Below are 27,697 nucleotides of genomic sequence, written 5' to 3'. Positions count from 1 at the left end.
GTAACATGGTAAAAGATGCAACTTCTTTCAATAGATTATTGACAAAAAAATGTCTTTCTTTTTTTCAATTACAATAAAGGAAAATAGTTTGTTGTTTTATCAGAATAAATATTTAATTAGTTGTTTTTCTAAGAATAAATATTTATTTAGTTATTTTTCTCAATATAAATATTGAATTAGTTTTTTTTTTTTTTCAGAATAAATATTTAATTTTTGTGTATTCAATATTTATTGGTAACAGTTGCCTTTTGATTATGATTCTACCAATCTTTAATCTCAAATAAATGTAAAATTGAAATCCCATTGTTTTTTTCCAGAGTTCTAAAAGGTAACCTAAATGTCAAGGTCAGCATGCACATTGAGTTTTTAATGTAAGACAGCACAGAGCTGCAGCAAAATTAAATTGAACAATGTTTTAAAGAAATCTTTTCTAACGCCATTTTCTTAATGTCAGGCACAGATATAGCCGATTTTTAATTTCTTTAGGATATGTACACGTACGGATGCTAGTTCTAGCCCCAGCTTATCAAATGACATGTAGACTTTTACACCTGATAATATGTTATCCAATACATGTAATAATATACACAGCACCAAAGTGAACCAACACCGAGATAGTGTTACATTTTATTATGAATCTAACATGAACATTTGTACAAGGTGAGCTTGAACAGCTCAGTATATAAATATCTACAACAGATCTAAGTTACAGCAAGAGACCGATGTATATAATGTTGTAGTGGTACTAAATGAGTTCTCACCATAAAACACTAAACAAGAACATACAAATGTGTTGAAAGGACATACACATCATCTATTTGTTTCTTGCAATAATACATGAACATTATTTACAGCAATGAACAGTATTTACAAACATAGAAAAAGGGTGTGTGTTTAAAACAAGAGGGCGAAGTGAAAATATTCCTTGAACACATCAGGGTTTTAGATGGCTTACAGCAAGGCACAAACACCAAGTCAACCCTAAGCACAGACAGACTACGGGAATGTTTTGAGCACAAGTCAGGCGTGGCTATGGAGGGGAGGGGGGGGGGGGGGTTGAACTTTCTGCGAGTAGATACTAATGGCAGTGTAAGTAATAACCTTTATTGTAATGACCGCTTGCACTAAAGTCAGTGATTTCCTATTGCTAATAGCGCTGTTCTTGATGTAAAATTAACAGCTTAGAGCAAACCAGACACTAGCTGATGAATGATATAAATGCAGTTTAAAAACTTAAGTAATCCTATTGCAATATCCATCTAAAACAAGTGGGCTGAGTAAGGATGAATGGAAACAATCTACCAGTTCATTCGTGTTTAAGAAGAAACCAATGAGACAATTATTATTGAAGGGCATAATGTCAACAATGCTGCATGAAAATCAACAACAATAATGGCTGGTAATACTTAGAATATTCTGTCACGCCTTCTTAATCAGTCACACACAAAAGTTAATATCTAATAAACCAAACATTACAAATTCAAGATAGTGTACTCAGATAAAACTGCACGTCATATTGAAATATTAGTTCACCCAGACTCAATTTTCCATTAGTCCTCTACAATAATCTCCTACATCAGTCTATCAAAATAACCTAAGTCTACCCAGACTATTACTTTAGATAAAAGAGCTTTTAAATAACTGAACTTTAATTTTAGTGTCATCCTTAGTTGTGTAACAATTTGAAATTGAATTTTTTTTTTTAATGTATGATAACACGTGCATTACAAAAAAATAAATAATAATAATTAAAAAAAAAAAGCTTTCCATGAATGTCCAAAATTAAACCCTGAAGTAACCAAGGCTACTAGTTGAAGACTTAATTCTGATTCCAATGGTCACTTTTACAAAAGACAAAATATATTCAAAAACTTCTTGTTACAAAAGGCACTGTATTATGTACACATCACATAGTTAAAATGGCTATTTATAGAATGAAGTCTTGACAACTTTTTGACAAATTATAACTCAAGATAAACAGAGAAATTTGAAGTAAATATTTCTTAAAAGCTATCAATTCATTTTTGGAGAAAAGGGGAAAATTTAATTCTCACAGGCTGTGATATGCATGATTTAAAAAAAAAATGAAATATATGAAAAATGTAAGGTATTTAATTTCATAATTATGTCTTTCGTATGTTGAGTATAATGTATATAATAAAACAAATCACCTTGACAGCTTTTGGAGGATCATCCCCACAAACATAGCATCATGGTACTATAGCTGTAACATGTTTCTAGCAGTCCTATGTTATGTACACAGTAATTCTGATCATAGCCATCAAATATACAAGTATGTATAAGTTAAGATAAACCAGTAATAGAACTACTAAGATAAGATAAACCAATGTACAAACTAGAAGATAAAATAATCTAAACTCTTACAGTGAGTTCTAGTAAACAGTGTTCTGCTAATTGCATAATTTGTTTCACATATTAGTTGTCTTAGGGGATGAATCTTTTTTTTTTCTAACAGTATTTCAATTTTTTTCAATTTCAATACTTAACTATTAAAAAAAAAAAAACTTTTTGGGAAGATTGATGAACATTTTATAGTGTTGTAATATATAATCTGATTTAGTACCATCAATTTGTACATTTGTTTTCAAGTTAAAAATAATTCAAAGACAATAGTAGCTGGAAGCCCATCCGAATAAAAACTTTTTTTTTTATCTAGAAAAATGGTTTTAAAAAAATATCTAGAACTAGAACATACTGAAAATATTTAAACATTTGTAATTTTTTAAATACATTTTTATTTATTCAAAATTACTTAATCATTTTTATTTATTTAAAATTACTTAATCATTTCTTTATAAAGTATTAAAAAAAAAAAAAAAAAAGTTAAATATGTGATAAATAATTCAGCCCCCATCCTACTATAAGAGACAAAACTGTGAACTAAATAAAAAAAACTAATACCGTCTCTATGATTGAATGCGTGATCAAAAGAGGACTCACATTACATACTACCTCAAGCTACTCTCAGTCTGTAGGAAATCACTAAACAAGAAAATGTCTTTAAAAAAAAAAATGAAACTCTCAAAACACCAGGTCGTTTCGTCAAGTGTGGTTAGGAAGAAAGCATACTGGCAATATCTACATCAAATAGATCACACGCGCCCTCCGTGTCGTCCAGGTTGAAATAATAATCATGGCCGCTGGGTGGAGGACTCAAAGACAACAAGGGGGTCAAAGCTAAAAGAGAGAAAGTAAACAGTAAGTTGATTTTTGTCTTTCAGGTAACAAATGGCAAATAATTTAAAAGTCTCCATACAAAACTATTTTTTCATGTGCTGTTTGTAGTTAGTCTAGACTCAGCTTGGTTTAAAAGATGAAATGATATAGGAAAATGTACAGAATACGAACAAAAACCCATTAAGAATTATTTTGACATTAAAAAAAAGTTTGTAAAATCTGTACATAGCTTTACAGTTACTTCATATATATATCTTTAAATATTAGGCAACATAAGGACATCCAACACAAATAGAAACATAAAAAACAATCATAAAATGATGATTTGATTTTGTTAAATGAGAAATGTACAGCATTATACTAAGATAAGAACAAAAAGACTTACTATCAGTTGACATCAGTTGATCCAGGTCTAATAACTCTCCAGACATATCTGTGGAAAAATGAAAAAGTTTATATTTTACAAATTCACCATGATAGCATGCTAATACATGGAACACATGCATTGACATGAAATATGTCACTGTAATCATCTTGTAGTACACGAGAACATCATATTACTTCTTATTATGAAAAGAAATGTTGTCAATTGACATCAAGTAGAAAATTGTGCAAAATTTCAGCTTAATCTGAGATCGGGTGTGGGATAATAACGTCACATTTAACGTGTATAGACTGTTTACTAAACTGATAGAGCTTTGTAAAAAAAGAGAAGCATTTGAGAAAAAAGCTAAATTTTAACAAAAACAAAACCTATTTTTTAAGTATAAAAACTATTTAGCTAGAGATTTACTTTAGTCTAATTATTAATAATATTTTTGAATAGGCCCTATTTAATTTTTTTTTTAATTGATCTATCAACAAAGATATTTATTATAACTAGTTGAGTTTATGACGGAAAAAAAAAAAAAAAAAGCTTATCTAAGGAAAAGAACTGCTAGTTAATGTCTTCTCAAGATGGCAGGGTTTAGCACCCTTTCTGTTTTATAAAACAAAATTAATTAATAACTACTAATTGATTAATTTTTTGGATTCATTTGTGTACTGTCATCCAATTTAAATCATTATGCAAATTTCAATTTGATCTGAGAATGGGAAGCGGGAGAAAAACGTGAATAAATCTGTATATACATCAACATCTCTCATTAAATGGAATTTATTCCCTTTATTCGATATCAAACAAAAAATAATTACCAATAATTAACTAATTGGTTAATATTTTTTTATTGATTCATGTTTTGTCAGGTGCAGTAAATAATTGTGAAAAGTTTCAACTTGATCTGAGAATGGGAAGTGGCAGAAAAAACTTTCTACCAGATAGACAGGTATAACTCTTCTACTTAAGTTCTTCCAGTGCATTTAATGTTGACCAAATAACCCTTTCAAAAAGTGCACTTACCTATATCTGTCTTGGCAGAATCAAACAGGTCATTGTTAAACATATCCATACCCTGGTCTTGTGGCAACAGATTGGAAGAGGTAGAAGCTGAAAATGCCAACGTTTCAACATTAGCTAGAAATATTTGTCTTAACCAATTGTCTCTACATGAAATATTCTAGTCTACAAGGGTTCACTTAGTAGAGAGATACATCACATGACTGTCTGTCTATTCAGTTTTGCACTTTTATTTATGTATGTTTCCTCATTACTATGTCATCTATTTCTCTTTTAGGCGCGGTGGCTGAGCTGTAAAGCGCTTTGCTTCCAAACCGGGGTCCGGGGTTTGAATCCTGGGATTTTTTATTCCAGGATCTTCGGGCGCTTGAGTCCACCCAGATCTAATTTGGTACCCGAAATAAGTTGGGGAAAAGTAAAGGCGGTTGTTTGTTGTGCTGGCCACACGCCACCCTTGTTAACCGTAGGCCACAGAAAAAAAGATGACCTCTACATCATCTGCCCAATAGACCACAAGGTCTAAAAGGGAAACTACTATTTCTCTTTTAAATTTAAAAACAAAAAGTGTGAACTCATTAGTCTCTTAAATATTTGTTTACAATAAGTGTAAAATGTTTCAGCCCTAAGCTTCACATTTGTATTAATTTTATAACAGAATCAAGCCTTATGGAAACCTGGACTACCAAACAGAGAAAGTTGTTTGTGAACTTCTGAGTTTATAAATAAAATATCCGTGGACCTTAGACATTAGAAATGTTTCTACAGAATTTTCATAGAATTTGGTTTGTTAGGATTATTGTTAGGAAATAAAAGATAAAAACATACGCTGTGAAAGTAAGGTATCTGTAACATTTTTTCTTGGGGATGATCTTGTAACCATACGACTTGGTGGTTCAATAACTGAGGCTTGTGACTGCTTCAATGGATTCTTAACAGGGGACCGCTGCCAAGAAAAGAAATATTCCAATGCTACTGAATAATATTTATAAATCTTGAACTTATTGTACATATCCATTTCAGTGTATTATTAGATTCTGACTTTTTTTTACACCCCTAGAACAAAAACAAAGTATGATCTATATACAATCAATCTGCAATCTATCCCTTAGTTTGTCGGACAGTTGGGCCACCATACAAGCACTGTCAACCATCTTTCTCCATTCCTCTCTCTCCTTTGCATTGGACAGAATTTCATTCACTGACACGCCTGTCCATTCTTTGATGTTATCTTCCCATCGCTTTTTGTCTTCCTATTCTTCCTGGTACTGTTCCTGAAGGAAGGTCTTTGTGCCATAGAGTTTGAGTTTACTTTTTTTTTAACATAGTTAGCAGGTCATCGTGGGGTCCAATTGGCGCATTAATCCTGTTTCTTATAACTTCATTCACGATGCGGTCTTTGTAAGTGACACCTAAGATCTTTCTGTAGCATCTTAGTTCGATAGCTAGGATCCTCTTCTCAAGATCTGCAACCAGCATCCAAGATTAGTATGCATATAAGAATGCGAGCGCATCAGTCTGATATTAGTGTTGAGGGTTATGCCATTGTTGTTTCAGATATACAATGCTACCATTACTATGGCATTATAGCCTGAGATAATTTTTTTGATTCATTATTTCCTTTTTAATAATTAAACAAAGCATTTTGTCAGTTCAAAATCATGGGTACAGTATTCTTATTAACTCTTTGGCTCCGGAATTACTTCGGAATTATTTTCCACTTTTGGATGGAATTAATTTTTCCCGCCATTTCAGAGTGCGCTACTTTGCTTCGATATAACTTGTATAACTTTTTTATTTATTATTGGAAAATAATAAATTTAATATAGAATTAAAGAGAAATGGATGCTCTTTCCATTTCTTGTGTTTTCTAGTTTGCAAATCATGTTGTTTTTGTAATTTTGGGTTTTGAATATAAAAATGAAAAATGAAAAACTCAACTACTGACATTGAAAATATCCATCCAAGTGCATATTACAAGAAATTTATTGTTCAAATTGAATTCAAAGAAGTTTTTTTCTCATTTTTATCCATTTGTTTACAGAACACCATAGAAGAAACAGCAATAGATGCAAAAAATAATAAACTGGAACTAATAATCCAATGTCACCACTTTAATGAAAACGCCCATAAAAAAAGCAACACTCTTGGAACAAAAAACTTTTACCCTAAAACTAGTCCAACTGTACAGCATATATATATTTATAATATTTTCTTCTTAAGTTCTTCATGTACTTAGTATATAAATATCCCTTCTAGTTGCGATATTTATGGAAGCAGTCAATATGAAGTGTGGGGTTCGACTCCCATCCAGCGCAAACATAAACCGTTTTCCCTGACCTACAGTGTTTACATACTCTGTCTTTCTTTATAGTTATGTCTCCATTCTCTGAAAATGGATCTTATTCTAGCAGGGGTGTTCAATTTAATCCTATGGTCAGCATAGCTATTTATTTTGCTGACAAGACTATCAACAATGTGATTGTCAATGAAAAAAAACAACATTCCAGCTCAATAGATGCAGTGCTGATTAAGTCTAGGTTGACAACCCAATTTCTTGATGGAACAAATCTGAAATTGATCTGTTTCAGTGCCTAGATGATAGATCTAGAGATCTACCTCTATCTGATTAGATTTAGATCTGGATGATGTAGAGACAGCTAAACTAGTTCTAGATCTACATTGAACATTAGCTGGGGGTGGAGCTGCTTCATCAGCTGATAAACTTCATCATTACTAGACCTATCCCTAGGTCTAGATTCTAGATCTATAAATTAATTTACTAGATCTAGACTATATAATTAGATTTATCAATATCACCATCAGATGAAACAAAATCACTGTCATCTGAATTATTATACTTCTTTATCAAAGAAATATTTAGATCTACAAAGTTTATATGGCCTTGGTTGAAGCTCCATGTTAAAAAAAATACGCACACAGAAAAAATAAATGTCATCTCTTTACAAACTTCGTACAAAATAAAAACATGTTAAATGAAGGAAATTCCGGATGTTTAGCAAAGGGAAACTATTCTAGATAAAAAATTAAGCAATAAAAAACCTGAATTGGAGAAATAGAAACGAAAAAATAAATTTTAAATAGCCGATGCCCCCAGCGTTGGTCCGACTTTTTTCCCCCTTTTTAAAATCAACGTCCTGTGCATTGTTGCAGAGCCAAAGAGTTAAGTCTCTTGTAACTGCATCAAAAAGCAGCAAACTATTAATGTAACTATTTATATCAAACTCCTTAAACCTTGAGGCTACAGGCAACTGAGATGAACTCCAATTGGTGGCAAGGCTGGAAGGATCAGTCCTCCCGTAGAGCCTTGGCGAGAAACTCTGCTGTTAGGCGTAGTGCCTTCAAGCTCCCATACAGGTCAAGTGACTCTGCAGACAAACTACCCCACAGTTCTCTGAGCTGCGGACACTCTTGCAAGAGATGCGTCACTGTTTCCACCGGCTCTCCGCAGTGTCGGCAACGGGCATCAAAATTTAGTCGTAACCGGGCCAAAATAAGCACCAACAGGGCAGTGCCCTGTTCTACACTACGCAATGATAGCTACAGGTAACTAGAAAGCTGTACTCACTTTGCCTCTTGTCACTGTGCCTCCTTTATCCACTTGTTTTCCTGAATCAGGATTTTGATTCTGAGAGATATCCACAGGTACAGCTTCCGTACTGCTCACTCCAGTATGCATGGGGGGTGGTACCTGGACTACAACTGGCTCTGATTCATCTTTGTCTTTATTGACCAGCAAGGCATTGATAGGACCACTCTGACTTTTTAAATGAATCTGGTAGTTTTTCTTAAAGCCAGGACCCTGAAATGAATCCACATAGAACTATTCAATCAATTACATACCACTAACTGGCTCAGACATAACAATATCATAATATTATCATCAAATAACAAATGATGCAAATGGATAGTCTAATACTTACTATTTCTGGTATCGGTACCTCTAATTGCGTACCAGATGGTGCTTGGAGGGCAAGCAGTGTCTCCCCTTTAAAACAATGACAGATGTCTTCATGTGTAACATAAGCTAGCCTGTAACAGAATACTGACTTTATTAATATATACTAAAGTGTTTATTGAAACAGGTCAAACACTTTAGAGAAATACATTTAGTCAATGAAATCAAAATAAACTGTGTTGACCTGGTATTGGACACTTCATCTGTCACATTTTTAATGCTCTGCTGCACCCACTGTTTGTGTTTGTCTAATTCAAGCTCTCGCTCTTTAAGATCTGCCAAGTCCTCCTTAAGACCCTGTAGTCTTTCTGAGATATCCCGAGAATTGTTGCCTGGTCCAGAACCCCTAACATAAAAAAAAAAAAAAAAGAAATATTATGTACACCTCATACTTGTTTATGACATACAACCTAACAGAATAACTTTCCTCCATATTTTTTAAATAAATACTTTTGTAACTAAAAATGTATAATGGTTGGGCTAAGCTTAGTAACCCTCTTCAAATCTTAAGCATAGCCTGAGATCAATTGATCAAGAAAACAGGTATGGGCTCTATAGCTGTAAATAAGGTTAATGATGATAAGAGTACAAGCCCACCTTATAACTTGACATATTGGATATAATAAATACATTTTCTACTTGCGATTAAGTTTGATCAAATTGAAAATCAAGAGGATCAAGCATCAAGAAACAGTAACTTCAACTTTAAAACATCTTTATCACACAATCAAAGTATTACTCATTTTTTTTTCATGAGAAGATTTTTTTCTCACTGGTCTATTCAAAGTTGCTAGTCATATACATATATGAATATTGCTAGTATTTATAACTTGCAATATAATAAGTCGAATTAAACTGCCATAAGAAAGAGTAATAGCATAGCATCATGTGTTGCCACTTTGTTAGTATCTGTGACACACTTCTACTTTGGGCTATGCCTTACTACAATCAATACAATGCTACAGCATGTAAATAAACATTTTCTATAGATCTGTATGCTTGTACAATTCACACCAGCTTTCAATAAACAAAGTATGAGTTACAAGCTAAAGAAAAGCAAGGATTGATAACTTCATAGCCCTACACTTTTATATAGCGCTACTTTCATGCTTATAGCATGCTCAGAGCACTATGGTCCAACCTCATTTGTGGACCAGTGGGGGGGGGGGGGGGGGGGGGGGGGGGGGGGGAATGCGGCAATAGACTGGGAGAAGGTTTTCAATGCTGCCTTTAGGCACTCAGTAAACACAAAGTAACTCTGCTCGAGTCGGGTGTAGAACCTCAAGCCCCCTTCATAGGTAGCTAAGCCAAGCCAAGGTACTTAGCCTTCCGACCATGCTTCCCACTAGTAGTGTAATGCACTAGTTTTACTAAATAGTATAAAGAAATTAAAAAGTCAACTTTAAAATTAGAACTAGATTTTTTGGACTCACTTCCATTGGATACTGTTTTTAGATTTCTTTTCTATTAATCCAATGCCCTCCAAGACATTCGTTATGTCATAGATTCTTCTCTTCTGTCGAACAGCAAGTTGATCAGCAGCCTGAAATTTGAATGTAAATACATCAGTCTAAATGATCAAATCCTGCTTGTCAAGTTTACTAAATAAGTAGGGAGGAACTTATTTGAAGGGTGGATAAAATAAATACAAATTGCTATTTCAGATCTGTGACATAACTACATAACAGAGTAGAAGACAGGTCCATAATCTCTAGAGTCTAGATCTAGATTAGAATAAATCAAACCCAAGGTTTCCAGAAGAAATGAAGAAACTAATTGTGGATAAAATAAATGAGAAATGGACAAGCTCTCATCCTAATCACAAGAAAGATGATGCCTATTATAAGCTATCCCTACAAGATCGACGTCTAAATCTTTCAACTTAGGACCGGACACAACGGAATGAGACAACATATGTTCTGGAAGCTCAAAATTGGAACCACTGAAATCTGTCCATGTGGAGTGTCACAAAAGAATGCTGACCATATCCTTCAAAACTGCTCTCTTTACCAAGAGGCCCCAAAACACCCCAATGGAAAGAAAACTACATGGAGAGCTCCCTGATTTGGTAACCACTGCGCAGTTCATCTCATATATTCAATATTGGTCACGTCATCTGAACGCTCCAACATAAAAATGAGAACGAGCTGCCAAATAATTGACCTGAAAAAACAGAAGCCTTCGATGGGAAGTTTTACTGAAAACTTTTTATTTAGCACTTAAATTTTTTTTTTGTTTTAGCCTAAAGTAGCTTAGGCAATCGCCTGCAGGACTAGGAGGCAGGAAACTACCCCAAGATGTCCAATTCTTGGCCCAAGTAACCAAAAGGTCCTCTTTTGACTTAGTTTACAGGCCGTCAGGATGTCTGATAACCTTAGACCTAGACAGTTACATTTTAAATTAATAAAGTTGACTGTAAAAAAAAAAAGTAATCTAGATAATAGATTAGTTAGTCTCTAATAAAATACTAAAATTACTAGATTAGATATCTATTATAAATAATATAATCTAGATTTAAATCTATACTGACTATAGTATAGATCAGTGATGCTCAACCTAATTCGATCTGCGGGCCATTTTAACTTCCAACATGCGAGTTGCGGGCCACGTCAACAAAAAGGTACAAAATATGAAATCGAAATTCAGCTGAAACTATTGGGTCTAGTACATACTATACATTAATTAATAGGATATATTTAAAGTCTAGTATTTTTTACACATCTAAAAATGGCGTCATTTCACTACTTAAAATGTGACCAACAATGTAGCTACCATTACCACCTACTTCTTTTCTTGTCTCTTTTTTGGTAGATATTCCCATGACCTTCCAATGTCTAGAGGTAGTGTAACCAATCTTTTATACGCGGCTCAAATCATGAAGGCCTTCATATTTGTTTTATAATGCCGCTGTATATGTTGTTGTTTTTGAAACAGCCAGAAATTTCTTTACAAGGACAAGAATATTTTGGCTTATTATTATCTTCCACAGAAAAAGATCCATTCACTTTTCATGGTAGATTCGGTATTCAGAGTTCCATTCATAAACTCATAAATGCGCAATCGTTAAGGTCATAATACCAATCCATCAGAGAAAAATTGAGTATCCTTACGAAGGTTAAGATACATTGTCATGAATGTCAACTTTTTGAAAGGGGGGGGGGGGGAATTTTCTGCTTTTTGTGCTGACATTTTGGCGGGCAGGATATAACCACATCGCGGGCCAGAACGCTGTACTTTGGGCATCCCTGGTATAGACTATAGAATACTATAGATCTACACTTTCTTAATTATACTTTCTACACATAACACAGTATGAGTATACTATATTTAATAATATTATATTTATACAGCATAATTATAATACAGTCAGTAGTAACATTTTAGTTTTAATTTAGATCTAACAATACTAACATTTTAAATCTAGATCTAGTTTATCATTTACTATGAGTATGACTATGATTTACAGACATTACTTAGTCTAGTTACTAGATCTAGATCTAGCTAGAACTGTTAGTTGTTAGATCTAAATCTAGACTTTAGAATAAATTAAATTAAATCATTACTTAGACTGACTTAGTCTTAGTTTTAGTAAGAGTAAGACTATACTATAGTGTAACTTGTAGATCTAGATTCTAGATCTAAGTTTTTATGTTAGTTTTTAAGTTACTAAAGTCTCTAGAATCTAATAGAAACTGTCTAAAGTGACTAAAGACTGTCTAAACTAAAGTGTAAAAAATAAAAAATGTCTTAAAAAAAAAAGTTTCTTTACTAACCACTTTTAAATCCAGTACTCCATCTTTCGCTTCTTGAAGTAAAGTAACAAACTTTGTTGTTAATAGTCCTAAACTTTTTTCATGTCGACTACTTGTTGCAGAGTCATGTAAATCTGAAAGACTTTTAGCAACTTTTACTATCTCGAGACTATGCACTCCTGGTTGCATTTTTCCTTCTTTCACTGACACGGCCCTTGCTATTTTGAAGTATTTCGCAAGTGCTTATGGGAAACACAACATAACTCTTATTTTGAGTTTCCGGGATACTCTCCCTTAAATTCTTGTAACACTGACCTATACGATCATTTTATAGATATGGATCTACCATTTATGACGTCTAGATCTATATTTTAAAACACCACGTGTGAGGTACACCAACTATAGGCCTAGTGTATTGGTCAGTATTGGACATAGGTGTGGTCTTCGATACTTTTAGTAGAGATACACACATCAGCGACATTGTAATAAACAAAATGTAGTCTTATGGAGTTACAGATGAATTAACAAAAATTGAGCTAACCCTAGCTATTCTAATATTTCTCCTGCTTTTATGATGGACCGTCGGGACACACACCTTTTTTCTCCATTCCTGTCTTTTGACTTAACTAAAATGTCATTATGGTATTTGATATTTTCCTCCCATCGCTTTCTGATGTCTCTTCTTCTAAGCTATAATTACATTCAGAGTACCCTATTAATTATTTGAAAATCTTAATATTAGATATGCTACTAAATATAACCATAGGCCCTACTATCATGGCCTTGGATAATTGGAGGCCTTAGGCGAATTGAGTTTGGTCGCCCTAAATGAAATGGGGAAAAAATGAAACAGAAACGGCGAAAAAATAAAATTACACAATTTATTAAAAAGCATTCGTGTCTTAATCTAAATTAAATAATAACTTAAATTCATAATCGTAATTAATTTCTGGATTGAGACAGAGTTAGACAAGGTCTCAATCCAGGGGCGGGCTGGGCCGGCTTGGTGTTGAAATTGGACCTGGCATTGCTATACCAGAGGCACGGTGGATAAGAGATAAAGTGCTGGCTTCCAAACTGGGGGTCTCGGGTTTGAATCCTGGTGAAGACTGAGATTTCTAATTCCGGGATCTTTGGGCGCCTCCAAGTCCACCGAGCTCTCCCTAATGGTTACCTGACATTAGTTGGGGAAAAGTGAAGGCGGTTGGTCGTCCACATGACACCCTTATTAACCGGGTCACAGAAACAGATGACCGTTATATATTCATCTGCCCTATAGATCGCAAGGTCTGAAAGGGAACTTTATTTAGGACTACTATACTTATGATGTACAACAAATAATATTGTTACCAACGCTCATAATAAAGTTTAATAATGCATCGTAAACTGAACCCAGTCAAGGAAACGTGGGTTCAGATCGGCCTAATTTTTCTGTATATTGTATTGTATTTAAATTGTATTGTGTTTACATGATTTGAAACGATTTGCTACAATTAAAATAGTAAAGCATAACACTTGAAAAGGGAGCAACATGAACGTTCTTGCAATAAATTTATTTACAAACTTTATCAACAGTCTGAAACCTTTCAAGTGTTCTTGTGTCAAGATGCTTTTCAGCATATTTTTTAAATGTTTCAACGTACCGAAACTTCTTACACAATTTACTTGCGTCAGCAGTAACTCAAAAACCAAAGACATGCCTTTGTCAATAAATAGCAATTCTTTAAAATTCAGGAACAAAACTTTTGAACAGTTATTACAAGACAATTCTCTTTGCTCTCACCCACATTTCTCACATTAGTCATGGTTCTTTTTCCTATTCTTTATTTCACACACTTATAATATTCATAATGCTCCATCTCCATTCCTCAATTCAATACGTAAGTTGTTAATGCGGACTGGAGTAAGTGAAAGTCAAATTCCTTTATTGTCTCAAGACACAAGCTGCTGTTTCGTGATCGAGTCTTGAGTCAAGTTATTAAAAGGCTTAGCAAGTTGAAGGCGCACATACGTATCTACATTTAGGAGGAGTAGGCCTTCTTCGTGAATATCAATTAGTATTATCTATGTATAATACAGATTTTACTTCAAAAAAGAAGATGATAACGTCCTACGCGTCATACATTTAGTCATGCATATTAACCAATGACCTAAATTCTGCCAAGTCACTGGTTTTCCTGGCTAGCCTCAGGCAACCCATTCCATGCTCTAATAGCACTAGGGAAGAAAGAGTATTTGTACAAATTTGTCCTAGTATTTGGAACGAGAAGTGTGCCTTTATCTTTGTGTCTTTCAGAGTATTTTATTACATTTTGTTTCTGTATTTAAATATTATGGTTCAGTGTTTTATGTATAATTGCTACTTTACTTTTGAATCTTTATCCTGAAGGCTTTCTAAATTTAGTGATTTTACTAAAGGTGTTATTCTAATCAAATGTGAATATTCGTTTGTTATGAATCTCACTGCTCTATTTTGTATTTGCTCCAGTTTCTTAATGTTTTCTTAAGTTGAGGGGGTCCCAAACAGAGGATGCATATTCTATTATTGGCCTAACCAAAGTTAAATAACATTTGGCTTTGTGAATGCTCTTTTGCGTTATCACTCTGAGATTCCTCAAGGCTCGGGATTCCAGCAACGTGTCACTTTTATCACTCATTCTTCTCCTACACACTTTGCTCTTGCCATAAAAGTTGATAATATTGTGAATGCGGGAAATTCTGCGATCTTGCGACGAACCAACCCAATAGTATAATGAATAATGCCCATTTGACTGGATATGCTGTCTTTGAGTCTATTTCCGTAAAAGTGGATCTATGGATTACTGTACACAGTAGTACCTCCATAGTACCTCATTATAAACGTTACTAGTTTAGGACCTTAATGGAAACTCCGATGGTTTTGACAATTTTTTATATACTATGTGATTTGATTTACAGATAATGAATGTATTATTATTTTGTTTTTATTTGCAATAATAACTTAACAATTGATATTTTTCTGAAGTAATTTTCCTGCGCATCCAAAACGATCAGACTTTCACCGGGTTTCTATGTGACGTCACACATGCCTATTAATCTAATTTATTGACTTACTGTATAACGGGAGACCATACAGTTACGTTTACATTCTGGTAAAAGAAATGTATCTTCGTCTATGCAGTTAGATCTAGGATCTTGTAATCAAAGAAAAAATGCGTGTTTAAGGAGATTTACATGCTATTGACTAACCACGGCAGTGTGTATGTTCTCGCCTGACCACTCAACACACAACAAACACTATCGCTTGGTTGTCTTGTCATGACTGACTACACGTAGCCTAGACTAACCTTACACTGACCAGTTTGTTTAAATCAGTCAGACCTGCGATCTTCTTGGGACAGGGAGGGGCTTAGATGAAAATGTACTTTTTTTTTCTCGAGTTGGTTGTCCTAATGCTTTTAAATCTATCTATCTATATATAACTGTGCCATAGCGCTTGACTAGGCCGTCACTAAGCCTATATATACAGCCTAACAGCTGCTGTAAGAATGAAGCGATACGATTGGTCAAATCTTGTTTCCCTTTCAGTATTGTTGAGGGAAGTGACGTACGCCTAACCTAAAAACAAAATCTCAAAGAACCCCGTTTTTTTTAGGAGATGTCAAGAATTTAATGACTTATTTATTAAATATAAATGCTTCTAAGCATTTAAATAAAAAATAGTAAAATGTTTACAATTACAACTTTTTACGCAAAATTTAAATATGTCAATAATTCAAATTTGAAAAACCATCGGAGTTTCCCTTTAAGCTCAGCGTCTCGTTATAAATTCACTCGAGTATTTTCACACTAACGCAGCTTCTACAGGACTATACAAAATGTTAACCTTAGGTTATTTGTAAATTTCCGACCAGCATCATGGGTGCTAAGAAGGCGGAGGCCACTGCAGGCAAACCTAAAAAGGAAGGTTCCGGCGGTAAAGCTAAAATGAAGCAGGCAAACCTAAAAAGGAAGGTTCCGGCGGTAAAGCTAAAATGAAGCAGGCAAACCTAAAAAGGAAGGTTCCGGCGGTAAAGCTAAAATGAAGCAGGCAAACCTAAAAAGGAAGGTTCCGGCGGTAAAGCTAAAAAGAAGTGGTCCAGAGGAAAAGTCCGCGATAAACTCAACAATTTGATCCTTTTTGACAAGGCAACTTATGATAAACTGTACAAAGAAGTTCCAGCTATAAACTCATTACCCCTTCAGTGGTTTCTGAAAGGTTAAAGGTCAGAGGATCACTTGCAAAGCAGGCCCTCAGAGAGTTGCATTCAAAAGGTTTGATTCGTCTCATATCCAAACATGCTTCTCAAATGATCTACACAAGAGCAACCAAAGGAGACAAAGAAGATGAAAAAGATGAAAAGTAGATTGTTTTTTCTTATCTAATAAAAAGCGAAACCATAAAAAAAAATAGGTTATTTGTAAATTGTAGAAACGCAAGGCAAGCCTTTAAGGATAGGGTATAGATTTAGGTGATTCTATTATTACGAATGTGTTTAGTAACCTATTATACAGTGAAGTACTGGTGTGTTAAGTTCTTTTATGAAAGGTAAAAGAACGGCCATCACATTTAGGGTACCTAATGTCATTCAAAGTGGCGTGGCCCATTTGGGTACCGGCCCGCCGGGCATTTGCCCGGTTGCCCATATAGCCAGTCCTCCCCTGCTTTTATTAGATCAGATAAACTTGTAAGTACCTTGTAGCCTATAATGATGTAAATCTATATAACATAACTTGTCAGAGGACAAGTTGAATTATTTATTGGATTAGATATAGATACATAGGAAGGTTTTAATTCTGTATTTTTCTGTCTTAATTTTTTGTTTTTTTCTATTTCATTTGGGGACCACCATATTTCCTTTGCATAGAGCCTCCAACTACCTAAGGCCGGCCCTACTCCCTTGTGCAATGAACTTCCTACATCTCTCAAGATAAGCCAATCTTCTTCAAGGGGCATCATAGCCCTTTTTTAATTTGTGAGAATGACCAGTGTGGATGTCTAAGTGAAGTTATTGAGTTGAAGTAATTATTCTTTGATCTGGTTATTATTACTGTGTCATTGGATACTTAACTCACATTGAATTAGTGTCAATATGCATTTGATTGTCACATCCATAAAAACACCCCAAGCTGTCAATTTATTATTGGATTTATCTGTTGTTATGGCGTCTGCTTCTGCTAACAGATATAATAACTAAGCTCTGGGCATGTATTGAAATGAATATATTTCATTGATTGAATATATACAGCAGCAAGACAAATGAAAAGCTACATTATAATACATATATTATGCTAACAGACTCCAATGACGTATGACTGAATGAATGATTGCACACAAATATCAACAGTAATTTCTTACAGTAGTCAAGAAACATTTGAGTAGAATGTACAGTTCATCTTTAGCCTCTAGAAGATTTATACTCTTTAAAGGATAACATGTTAAATGCTTATAACAGCGTCACTGGTCATACAATCTGCTTGTTAAAAAGTATCAGAATATTATGTTATCACAATCATTGTTTAAAGCAGTGTTTCCCAAACTGTTTTCTGCGGAACCCATTTGCCCGTTTAGGTGTTCCACAAGCTATTGTAGCAATTAACTGTTTGGCCTGCATGTTAATACAGATTAAATACAGATTAATTGTATTAGTTCTTCTCAGTAGCATCAACAAATTCTATAATAGCATTGCTATGAACATTGAACTGATCTAGCAAACATCTGAATTTGAGCAAAAGCATCGTTTAGTTCTTGGAAGGTTTAACTCTTTCTCTCCGTAATTATTTTCCACTTTCTTATGGAATTCATTTGCTCATTTGTGTTATGATTAAACTTCAATCTATGTAATCAGAAAATAATATTAAGTATATAATTATAGAAGAATGCATGCTCTTTTTATATAACACAAATTAAAGTTTATAAAGACAAAAAATGAATTTAATTTTAATGGGGTCAAATCAACGTAGGTATCGTCAGAAAGAGTTAAGAAAGTGAAATGGTGGGGGGTTCACCCCGTGGAACTATTTGATCTAAGTTCTTCAAGTTACTCTACTTGACACATTATCTATATATAGGTATAGATCTAGATTTAGATAAGAAAATTGACTTATGAAAGATATGTTTTAAATTGTAAAATGTGGTGAATAGTTGGTTACTTAAGGTGTAAAACAAATAAAAAATAATCCAACATATAAAATAAGCAAAGTGTTCCGCTACATTCTTGAAATAAGCAAAGTGTTCCGCTACATTCTTGAAATAGGCGAAGCGTTCCATTAAAGAAAATGTTTGGGAAACACTGGTTTAAAGCATGGATTTGTATACATTGCCATGATTTTGTTTGGTACCATAGAATTGACATATGCTGTGGTTGGTACAAATATTTCAATTTTTTAAAGATCTGACATACGTTTAAACAAAATAGAACGTAAACTAAAAAAAAAAAAATGAGATAATAAATAATATATACAACTTCAAACAAAAATATCACTTTTCCATGACAGACATAAACATGAGTTTGAAAGAGACAAGTTTGGCGACACAGTGCCCTGAATGTTCACATCCTACACCATAGCATCTCAAGGGTTAGAATGAGACAAAGGCATAATGGTATTACCAAAAACCAATGACCTTCTCCCAGCCAAAATGGGATTATATTGAAATCTTAGATGAAATGTTCATGATAATGTATAACAATGATAATGTATAACAAAAAAAATAAAGTTTAATCTTATAAGAATCTTCAGTTGCGTTTTTTATGGAGGGAAAATGTATTCCAATTTTGTCCTTATCTTTAAATAATTTCTTGACTACAACTCTTTTCTGCTGAAGATCTTATACTTAAATTAATACATTTCATGCAATCAATTGAAAAATTTAAATGAAACAAAATTTTTAGAACATGTTGATTATCTCCCTTTAAAAAGTTCAAATTTTAACGTATTACATAGACCCATCCTTAAATAAAAACACTGCAGCGAAAATCTTTTCAGCTAGAACTAGAAATAATAAAAGTATTTAAAAAAAAAAAAAAAAAAGGGAGATAAATTTGTTGAAGGTCTCAAAACATTGTATAGGAGAAATACATAACAGGCAGTAGAAATTTTTTTTGTTTGTTTTATAAATAATTGGGAATGAAATAAATGTACATCTAACAAAAAAAAAAAAAAAGGTTTTACAATGACTCAAGTTAACACAGGATACTTTCAATATACACAAACCAAATAATTAAAAAAAAAATTTAAAAACAAAATTATGGAGTTAATTTGGAATATACAGGGGGTGAGAACTTCTTCCGCAAGTACTTCAAGACGTACAGTGGAATGCAGGATATTGATGTGATGACTAACACCTTCCACACAAAGCCCCAAGTCTGGAGAAACTGAGCATCTAGAAGGATATAAAAGAACATTAGTTTTAATTTAATTCAAATTAAAAAAAAAACATGAGTAAATAGTAATTGACCACTGAAATTCTAATTAAAAATATATATTCCCTTAGACAAGTCTGTTAATCAGCTAAATTTATCAAACAAATATTTGTTTATTTTACTTTGGTCACTTGGCAGCTTAAGATGAAATGAAGGGTTCCAGCATTGTGAACCTACTTACCGAAATAATCCTTGAGAACAGCCAAAGAGGCAATGTATATTCCCAATGAAAACACCTGGGCGACAATCATTAGCCAATGCCAGTTGCGTACAGTCAGGGCAACCATCAGGAGTTCCGTCAAGATTAGAGAGGTAAACGTTATGCTCACCACATGAATGAACTCTGCCTCAAAGAGCAACAAGGCTCCGTACATAATGATTCCACCTGAGAAAAAGTGAACAGATAATTTCAAACAAGCAGTCTGGACACAGCTGGTACTAATAAAATAAACTGATGATAAGAACTCATTTACTTGAAACTGGTAGCTCACCTTGATAGATACTAATGAGGACCCACAAGAAGAAAGTTTTAAATGATAAAGATCTACCCTGTGAAGACAGAAGTAGCACATATTTAGGAAATATAAAAAAAAACAAAAAAACAACTTATCCTTGCATATAGATTTTTTTTTAAAGAAACATGATTAGAGAAAAAAAAGAGATGTTGCTCTTAAAAATTAAAATAAAAACTTTTTCTTTAGCATAGTTTTTAAGGTATTGTTTTCTTTATTATCAAACTAGCTAGCTCAATCTACACCAACACATTTCTCAATTTACTTTCTTAAAGCAGCTTTTATTTTTTGGTTTTAAATATTCACATTTCAGACTTCATTCAAACAAAATGAAGAACATTGAATAGTACAGACATGAAACATATACTGTGTTCCTACCTTAGTCAAGTCTTTATAGAGTTCAGGATATGTAAGTGCTATCTCTGCTGACACATCATTGTCCAACACAAGGGAAAAAACTGGATACATGGTATACACAGTAGCATATCTGGGAAGACAGTTGGACAGAAACTCAATGATTAAGCCTTTTCTTATGATATAGAGGTTTTGAGTTCAAGTCCTGGTAGGGGCGCTGAATTAGTATTATCTGAAACTGGCCAACTCAACAGCTTTATCAATTGTGAAGACTTAAAAAGAAAATTTGATTTTAAAATAAAAATTGTAGCAAGTATTTCCTTTTAAATGGGTTGATGATTTTTAGTTCCCATGTTTTACCTTCCATAACAATGTCTAGAATCTTTCAAAGCTAGGTAGATGGAGACATCATCAAATTCAGGGAAAAAAATGTCCTGCTTTTACTAGGATTTAAACTCAACCAGACTCAACCATTCTGCCATATTCAATAATAATAAAAAAAGAGCCAATACCTTTAACAGACAAGGTTTAACACTACTTAGAAAGCAATGATTAGTAGAAGACCATCAATTACATTAACAAAGTTAATAATCTTGTCCTTACCCGACCATGAGGAATCCTGGGAAGAGAGCAATGGAGACAAAATAAAAGACTGAACAGAAGACGGCCTGCATGGTTGTTATAATCAGACCTCTATGTATAACAAACTGACTCAAAGACGCTGATCTTTTGTAACTGTTTCTGCCATGCACCAATAATAATCGTCCGATATGGCTGAACTGTGTTATGGAGAAATCAGCAGCTAGAGAAGCTTGTTTACCTTCCTATGTAATTATAAATAAAAGAAAAATGTTCATTTGAAACTATATTTTCTACTAAGTGTTTTTCTCAGCAGCTATTAAAAACAATATCAAATACATCTCAAGTTATGCTATTGGGGTCATTGTTGAGTGGTCATTAGTCAGTAGTTATTGATTGTCTATATTTTCACTGTGATTTATTTAACAATAATATCATTCATTGTCCAATTATTATATGTTATGCAAATTTGTTCATTTCTGGATAACTTGTTTTATTGAATAGAGATACTAAACTCATGAAAGATATATTCTACACTGTATTTCTTCAGTGTATTTAAATAGAGGCACCTATGAACTCCTGTATGTTAAGATATTAAAACAAGATGTTTATGTTTGAAATAAAAAAAACAAAAGAAGAATAAATTGAAATAAATTGGAAGTTAATCACTTACTTTACCAACGATGCCAATGCCGGCATCAGCCGCTTGGATCATGCTGACATCGTTACCACCATCACCGACAGCACTTGTCCTCTTTCCAGTGTGAGTCTTTAGCAACTTTACAATGTCTGCCTTTTGAGTTGGTGAACAGCGGCAGACAACAACAGCTGGACATTGACAAGCCAGCTCTACAAACTCATGTTCATAGTACTTCAAACAAACCTGAACAAAACATTTCAGAAAATATGAACAAGGAATGCACCAGGGGTGACACTTAAGATTTGCAACTGTTACTTTTTTTTGTTTGTGCGGATAATAATAAACACTGTCTTACTAAATGGTCTACAAAATTTCTGTCTATAAAAAAATTAAAGTTCATATTTGATGAGAACTGTCGGGTTATGTAGATTGCCTTCTATGCTGTCCTCTCGATGGTCCCAGGTTCGAACCTGCCACCAGCCGTCATGCACCAATTTTTGTCAAAAGATTTAACAATCTTCAGTTTGGAAGGAATATTTGCAACATGTAGAACAACAAAAATGACCTAAAGCTTGGCTAATGACAACAGATACTTACTTAAAAAAGAAGTACAAATAAGTCTAATCCGTCATTTGCTTACTCAGCATGTAGTGTGAACTTAATGTAATTGTCAACTTTTTCAGTTATACATTAAATATAACAGAAAACATTCCAGAGAATAATCCATATATTTCTAAAGCTGTTACCTGTAGTGAATCTCCGCTGATGATTAAAGCGGCTTCATTTTTTCTTCGTAACGCATTCAACTCCAAGTGAGCTTCTCCTCTGTCTGTGACTGTTTGGAAGATGTATGTTTCTTGCAGTTTGGACACTAACATGGAACTTTTAGCAATACATATGGCTGTCTCCAACTTGTCTCCAGTCAGCATCCAAACCTATTTCAACAGATAGAAAAGCATAAATTAAATGTTTCAGTGGCAAAAGGTTAAAGTTGTAGAATCTTTTCATTCGTTTAATAACATGCTAAGAAAGTCTTTTTTTTTAAACTGGTTAGTACATATAATAGCAACAGGGTTGAAGTTCTTAGAGAAAAGAAATGTAATTACCCTGATCCCAGCATTTCTCAACATTTCCAGAGTTGGTCTGACTCCATCTTGTAGTTTGTCTTCAACACCTACACATATAATACACATTTAAACATGTTTGTTGCTTCACAATTCATAAATATTAAGAAAAAAAAAATATTTAATTATACTGGGTAAAAAAAAATTAAAAAATTAGAATTCATATTTTTGAAATATGGAAATTGAAACATGTTGGAAGAAATAAGACTCTAACCTGTCAAACACAATAACTCCAAGTCTCTTTCTATGCCTTCAATTACAGCTTGCATTTTACTGTTGCGTTCTTGAATACTCATTTTGGCTTGATGGTAACGAGACTATGTTTACAACAGAGATAATAATTTCATTAATATTCAAGCAATCTAAACAAAGCCAATAATAAAATTCAACAGGCAATTACTCAAGGATATGGAAAAGTAATAACTTATTGACACTGTCATCATGGCTTCACATGATATGCACCAATGCTATGGCACCCCAATAATAATGGAGTGGGTACAGAGTCATATAGGTGTGACTGGCAACACAGCTGCAGACTCTCTGGCCCACCAGGGAGGGATAACACCACCTACAGAGCAGGCTGTGACTTTCCATCATGCTCTGGCGACAATCAAAAAAAAAAAGGTTTGATTGCTGGGACAATTTATAAGGAGTCTGGGAGCACATGAGGTGTACTGACCTCCATTTTGTCAGTTATGGGAAACCACACAAGTTCTTGATCTTGATCTACAAGCTCAAGGAGTATGGGAGCACATGAGGTGTACTGACCTCCATTTTGTCAGTTATGGGAAACCACACAAGTTCTTGATCTTGATCTACAAGCTCAAGGAGTATGGGAGCACATGAGGTGTACTGACCTCCATTTTGTCAGTTATGGGAAACCACAAGTTCTTGATCTGAAAGGTGACTTACATACACTAAGCAAACACCAGGGTTTCTGTCAAGAGCTTTTGTAAGAGAGGATTTGAGCCTCTCAAGCCCTCACTCAAATGGAGTTTGATGATGATAAATAACTTAACAGTAACAAAAAGTATTTTGACTTGTATTTCAAATGTTAGACTTACTTCAAACTCCTGATACTGTTCATCTGTTAAAACTTTCTTTGCCACTACTAAAGTTCTTAATCCTTCTCTAGCCATGTTCCCACACTGGTGACACAAAATTTGATTTTGATATTTAATAGCATCTAAATTCTAATACATAGTTAAGGTGGATCTAAGGTTTGAAAACCAAAATCTAGGAAAAGCTATTTTTTTAAATTTTTTTTTTTGCTTTTAGACGATTAATTATATGTCAAATAAGGTAAAAAAAAAATTGTAAAAATTAAAATATGCAAATTAAGCATCCAATATGGTCGCTGCAAGGCTAAAATATAGAACTTACAAAAAAAGGTTAATAACTTTTGTAAAACTAAGTATTTTCAAAAGTAACATACCTCTTCTTCTAACCAGTCATTATACTGTACAATGCTCTGCATTACCACATCTGCTCCTTTTAAATAGAAAGTTATCTCCCCTGTTTCCTCGTCCTTTAGTTGAACAAAAAAAAGGAAAACATGATGATTTGCCACATTATTATTGCATATGAACAGCTTATACATTATTATGCAGTAGTAAAGCCAAATTGTATTATGTACCAGTCATAAAGTAGCATACAGGGAATTCAGTATAAACCAATATTTAGTTACACAATCATATCTTTAAAAGAATATACAGTGTAGCAATAATACTACTTATATATCAGAAACAGACCTAAAAACTGTGAATTTACTTGAATGATAATTCTCATATGGCTAAACTTGAATGTAAAGTGAAGATATATTAAAGAATAGATAATTTAAAGTGCACATATTTAAAGCTAACTTACTCGAACAATAATTCCCATTCGCTTAGATTCAGATGTAAAAGGGAAGATCTGTAGGATTGTGTAGGTCACAAATGCTCCAGTGGGAGTACGCAGAGTAATGGAGTTCAAGTCTCTTTTAAACAGTGCTAAGTTGACACTTTCTGCCCAACTGACCAAAGCAATCTGGTAAAAGAAACAGAAAGATTTAGGAATAAAAGTAAGATAGCTAAACATTTGTATGAGATGAGATGCCAAAACATTTAGCAACAGAAATAATTATTTTATGAATATTCATGGCAATATAAACAAAGCAAATAATAAAACTCAATAGGCAATTACTTTAAGAATATGTTTTGTTATTAATTAGATGATCTTGATCTGCAATCTTAGAACACCAGGTAATAATTTAACATCAATATTAAAACAAATCAATAATTAAATATCTAAGTGCTAATATTTTTGCTGGTTAATAGGACACTATCTCATGGACACTATAATAGGACACTGTCTCATGGACACTATAATAGGACACTGTCTCATGGACACTATAATAGGACACTGTCTCATGGACATTATAATAGGACACTGTCTCATGGACACTATAATAGGACACTATCTCATGGACACTATAATAGGACACTATCTCATGGACACTATAATAGGACACTGTCTCATGGAGCTTTAGAAGAAGTTATGGGAAGAAAAATAATCATGAAAATTATCCCTTCTAAATATAGAATAAAGAGTTGGATGTTTGAGTATGTTGTGTACTGTGGCTCAAATGTATACAATGACTACTTTAAAAAAAAAGGTAACAGCTATTATTGACCAAAACACCAACAGCTAATTGTTTAACAAATTAAGTTGTACAATGCATAGATTAAAAATAATGAGCTGAGTAGTTAAGCACTTGGCTTCTGAACCTGGTGTCATGGGTTCAAATCTCTGTGAAGAATGGGAATTTGAATTTCCAAATTTTTAAGGCGCCCCTGAGTCCACCCAGCTCTAATGGGTACTGACTTTAGTTGGGGAAAGTAAATGCAGTTGTTCGTTGTGACACCCTGTTCGTTAACCATTGGTCAAAGAAACTGACTACCTTAACATCATCTGCCCTATAGATCGCAAGGTCTGAAAGAGGGACTTTACTTTTTGTTTTTTATAGATTAAAATTTCATATTAAAAACAAGGAGCATATATATGTGAAAACTATTTTAACTCATTAGCTACTAAGCCATTCCTAAGCAGCATCTCTCTAAATACTAAGCAAAGGGAGGTAACTCCAAAACATCAATAGACTGACTTTACAAAATATATTTAAAAAAACATAAAACAACATCTATCAATAACAAAAAATACTTCTAAAAAAAGAGAAATGGATGACCTTTAAAATGATGTATAACTTGAATAGGTTTTACAAGATTAAAACAATAAAAACAACAGGTAAAGACGAAAATTTGTTCGAGTGCCTGTTTTTTTGAAGACTGGTGGACCCCCCCCCCCCCCCCCAAATCAGATGTGTAATTTTTGGTAACATTTAAATTTTACCCAAAGACCAGTAATGTTTTTAAGTAGGAATTTAGTAGGCCTATACAATAAACATTATGCTTTTATATAAAATCTTTATATGTCTTGAGTATTTACTGACTTTCACTGGGTACGCGTGAGGCCCTTAGTTGCCTGAACATGGCATCATGCTGATGTGGTTCTGCATGTGTCTCAGATTTCATGACTTCTAGCATAACAAAGTAAAAGTAATCAAACCATTGTCCAAACCAACGTTGTGAACACCCCCAACTAGATCTATTTCATCTAAAGTTTTCATGTGGTAAATAAAAACTGTTCAAAATATCAGTCAAAGATGTTGAAGATTCATTGACGCTAGATCCAGAATAGTCTAGATCTAGGCTAGATGATCGATCTAATGTTTCCTTCACTCTATCTCTGAATCAGACTAGATCTAAGTCTAAATGTAGCGCTAAATTCTAATGATCAATGTCTTGATCAATATCAAGTTCATTATTAGCTGTATTTAGTGTATTATTTGCGATAACGGGTCTAAAAATTGAAAGGTCATTGAGAAAATGGCCTGTGCAGCTAAGAAAAATCGAAAAAAAAAAATCAACAAACTTCGAAGGCCCATAGAAACTGAAGCGAAAGACGTAAAAACATCTGGTTTTTTTTAACGAAACGATCTATATTTCTACTTTTTAAAAAACCCAGCCAGCTCAAAATAACACCACGCGTCGCGCAGGAAAACGAGAGCTACGCAAGTCACGCTGTATGTGTGCTGTGGCGGGCGCATTTGGGCGCATTAGTACTGAGGGGGGAAGGGCGCATTTGGGCGCATTAGTAGCTAATGAGTTAATGAAATATGACAAGTTAGAAATTTATATTTTTTGTATTAAAAACTACAATTTTTGTTGCTACCTCATCAGGGCTAGAAGCCTGGTAAGTAACCTTCTGTTTTAACTGTTGATCTGCTTCAGTGTCATCTCCATTTGAAGTCTCCTCAAACACTGGTGTCACATTGTGACACAAGGCTATGGCACGTACAGCTTCAACCACACGTGTTAGGACATTACGCCTGACAGGACCAGACGTGCGAACCGGTGTGGTGGTGGTTGATGTGGTAGAATAAGAACTCTTCAAATGGGAGACAACCTAGAAACACAAAATAACTAAAGCTAATACTGTGTAAACTTTTACCCAATGGGTCAAGATAATTTAACATTACAATCTTTTATAATTAAATAATGTGTAAGTAGTTCGTAACATGTAGTGCTGTGTTGCTATTTCTTAACTAGTAAAAGATATGCAGCTAGTCTACATGAGACAACAGTAAAGAAAATTTTAAAAAAACTTTTGAACAACAAAGAAGT

The 27,697-nt window shown here is 33.7% G+C and overlaps 2 protein-coding genes across 8 annotated transcripts in view; both read right to left on the bottom strand.

The window, feature by feature from the left end:
- Window positions 1-615: 615 nt before the first annotated feature.
- LOC106059325 (transcription factor E2F5-like) lies at window positions 616-12,574 on the bottom strand. 2 transcript variants are annotated; one of them, XM_056036248.1, is made up of 9 exons: window positions 12,344-12,574; window positions 10,004-10,113; window positions 8,755-8,916; window positions 8,536-8,644; window positions 8,181-8,435; window positions 5,420-5,537; window positions 4,598-4,684; window positions 3,584-3,631; window positions 616-3,198 (listed from the first exon to the last, which is right to left on the bottom strand). In XM_056036248.1, the coding sequence occupies exons 1-9, from the start codon at window positions 12,509-12,511 to the stop codon at window positions 3,074-3,076; spliced, it is 1,182 nt and encodes a 393-aa protein (XP_055892223.1). In that variant the 5' UTR covers window positions 12,512-12,574; the 3' UTR covers window positions 616-3,073. The 2 variants fall into 2 exon arrangements, with proteins under 2 accessions (XP_055892223.1, XP_055892224.1); XM_056036249.1 differs by having other exon boundaries at window positions 8,181-8,414; window positions 12,344-12,573.
- A 3,966-nt stretch (window positions 12,575-16,540) lies between these two features.
- Window positions 16,541-27,697, bottom strand: part of LOC106059321 (probable phospholipid-transporting ATPase IIB) — a 27,636-nt gene continuing 16,479 nt past the window's right edge. For all 6 annotated transcript variants that reach the window (XM_056034321.1, XM_056034320.1, XM_056034319.1 and 3 more), the window contains 13 exons: window positions 27,246-27,479; window positions 24,840-25,001; window positions 24,409-24,501; window positions 24,038-24,121; window positions 23,188-23,290; window positions 22,956-23,023; window positions 22,596-22,784; window positions 21,883-22,092; window positions 21,234-21,454; window positions 20,655-20,763; window positions 20,256-20,313; window positions 19,946-20,149; window positions 16,541-19,724 (listed from right to left, as the gene is read on the bottom strand). In XM_056034321.1, the coding sequence (XP_055890296.1) occupies window positions 19,588-19,724; window positions 19,946-20,149; window positions 20,256-20,313; window positions 20,655-20,763; window positions 21,234-21,454; window positions 21,883-22,092; window positions 22,596-22,784; window positions 22,956-23,023; window positions 23,188-23,290; window positions 24,038-24,121; window positions 24,409-24,501; window positions 24,840-25,001; window positions 27,246-27,479 (1,872 nt within the window). In that variant the 3' untranslated portion in view covers window positions 16,541-19,587. The remainder of the gene's footprint in view (window positions 19,725-19,945; window positions 20,150-20,255; window positions 20,314-20,654; window positions 20,764-21,233; window positions 21,455-21,882; window positions 22,093-22,595; window positions 22,785-22,955; window positions 23,024-23,187; window positions 23,291-24,037; window positions 24,122-24,408; window positions 24,502-24,839; window positions 25,002-27,245; window positions 27,480-27,697) is intronic.

This window comes from Biomphalaria glabrata, chromosome 7 (assembly GCF_947242115.1).
Source record: "Biomphalaria glabrata chromosome 7, xgBioGlab47.1, whole genome shotgun sequence".
Classification (NCBI taxonomy): domain Eukaryota; kingdom Metazoa; phylum Mollusca; class Gastropoda; family Planorbidae; genus Biomphalaria; species Biomphalaria glabrata.
The sequence above is the reverse complement of the archived record's forward strand: the minus strand, read 5'-3'. Positions and strand labels throughout refer to the sequence as shown.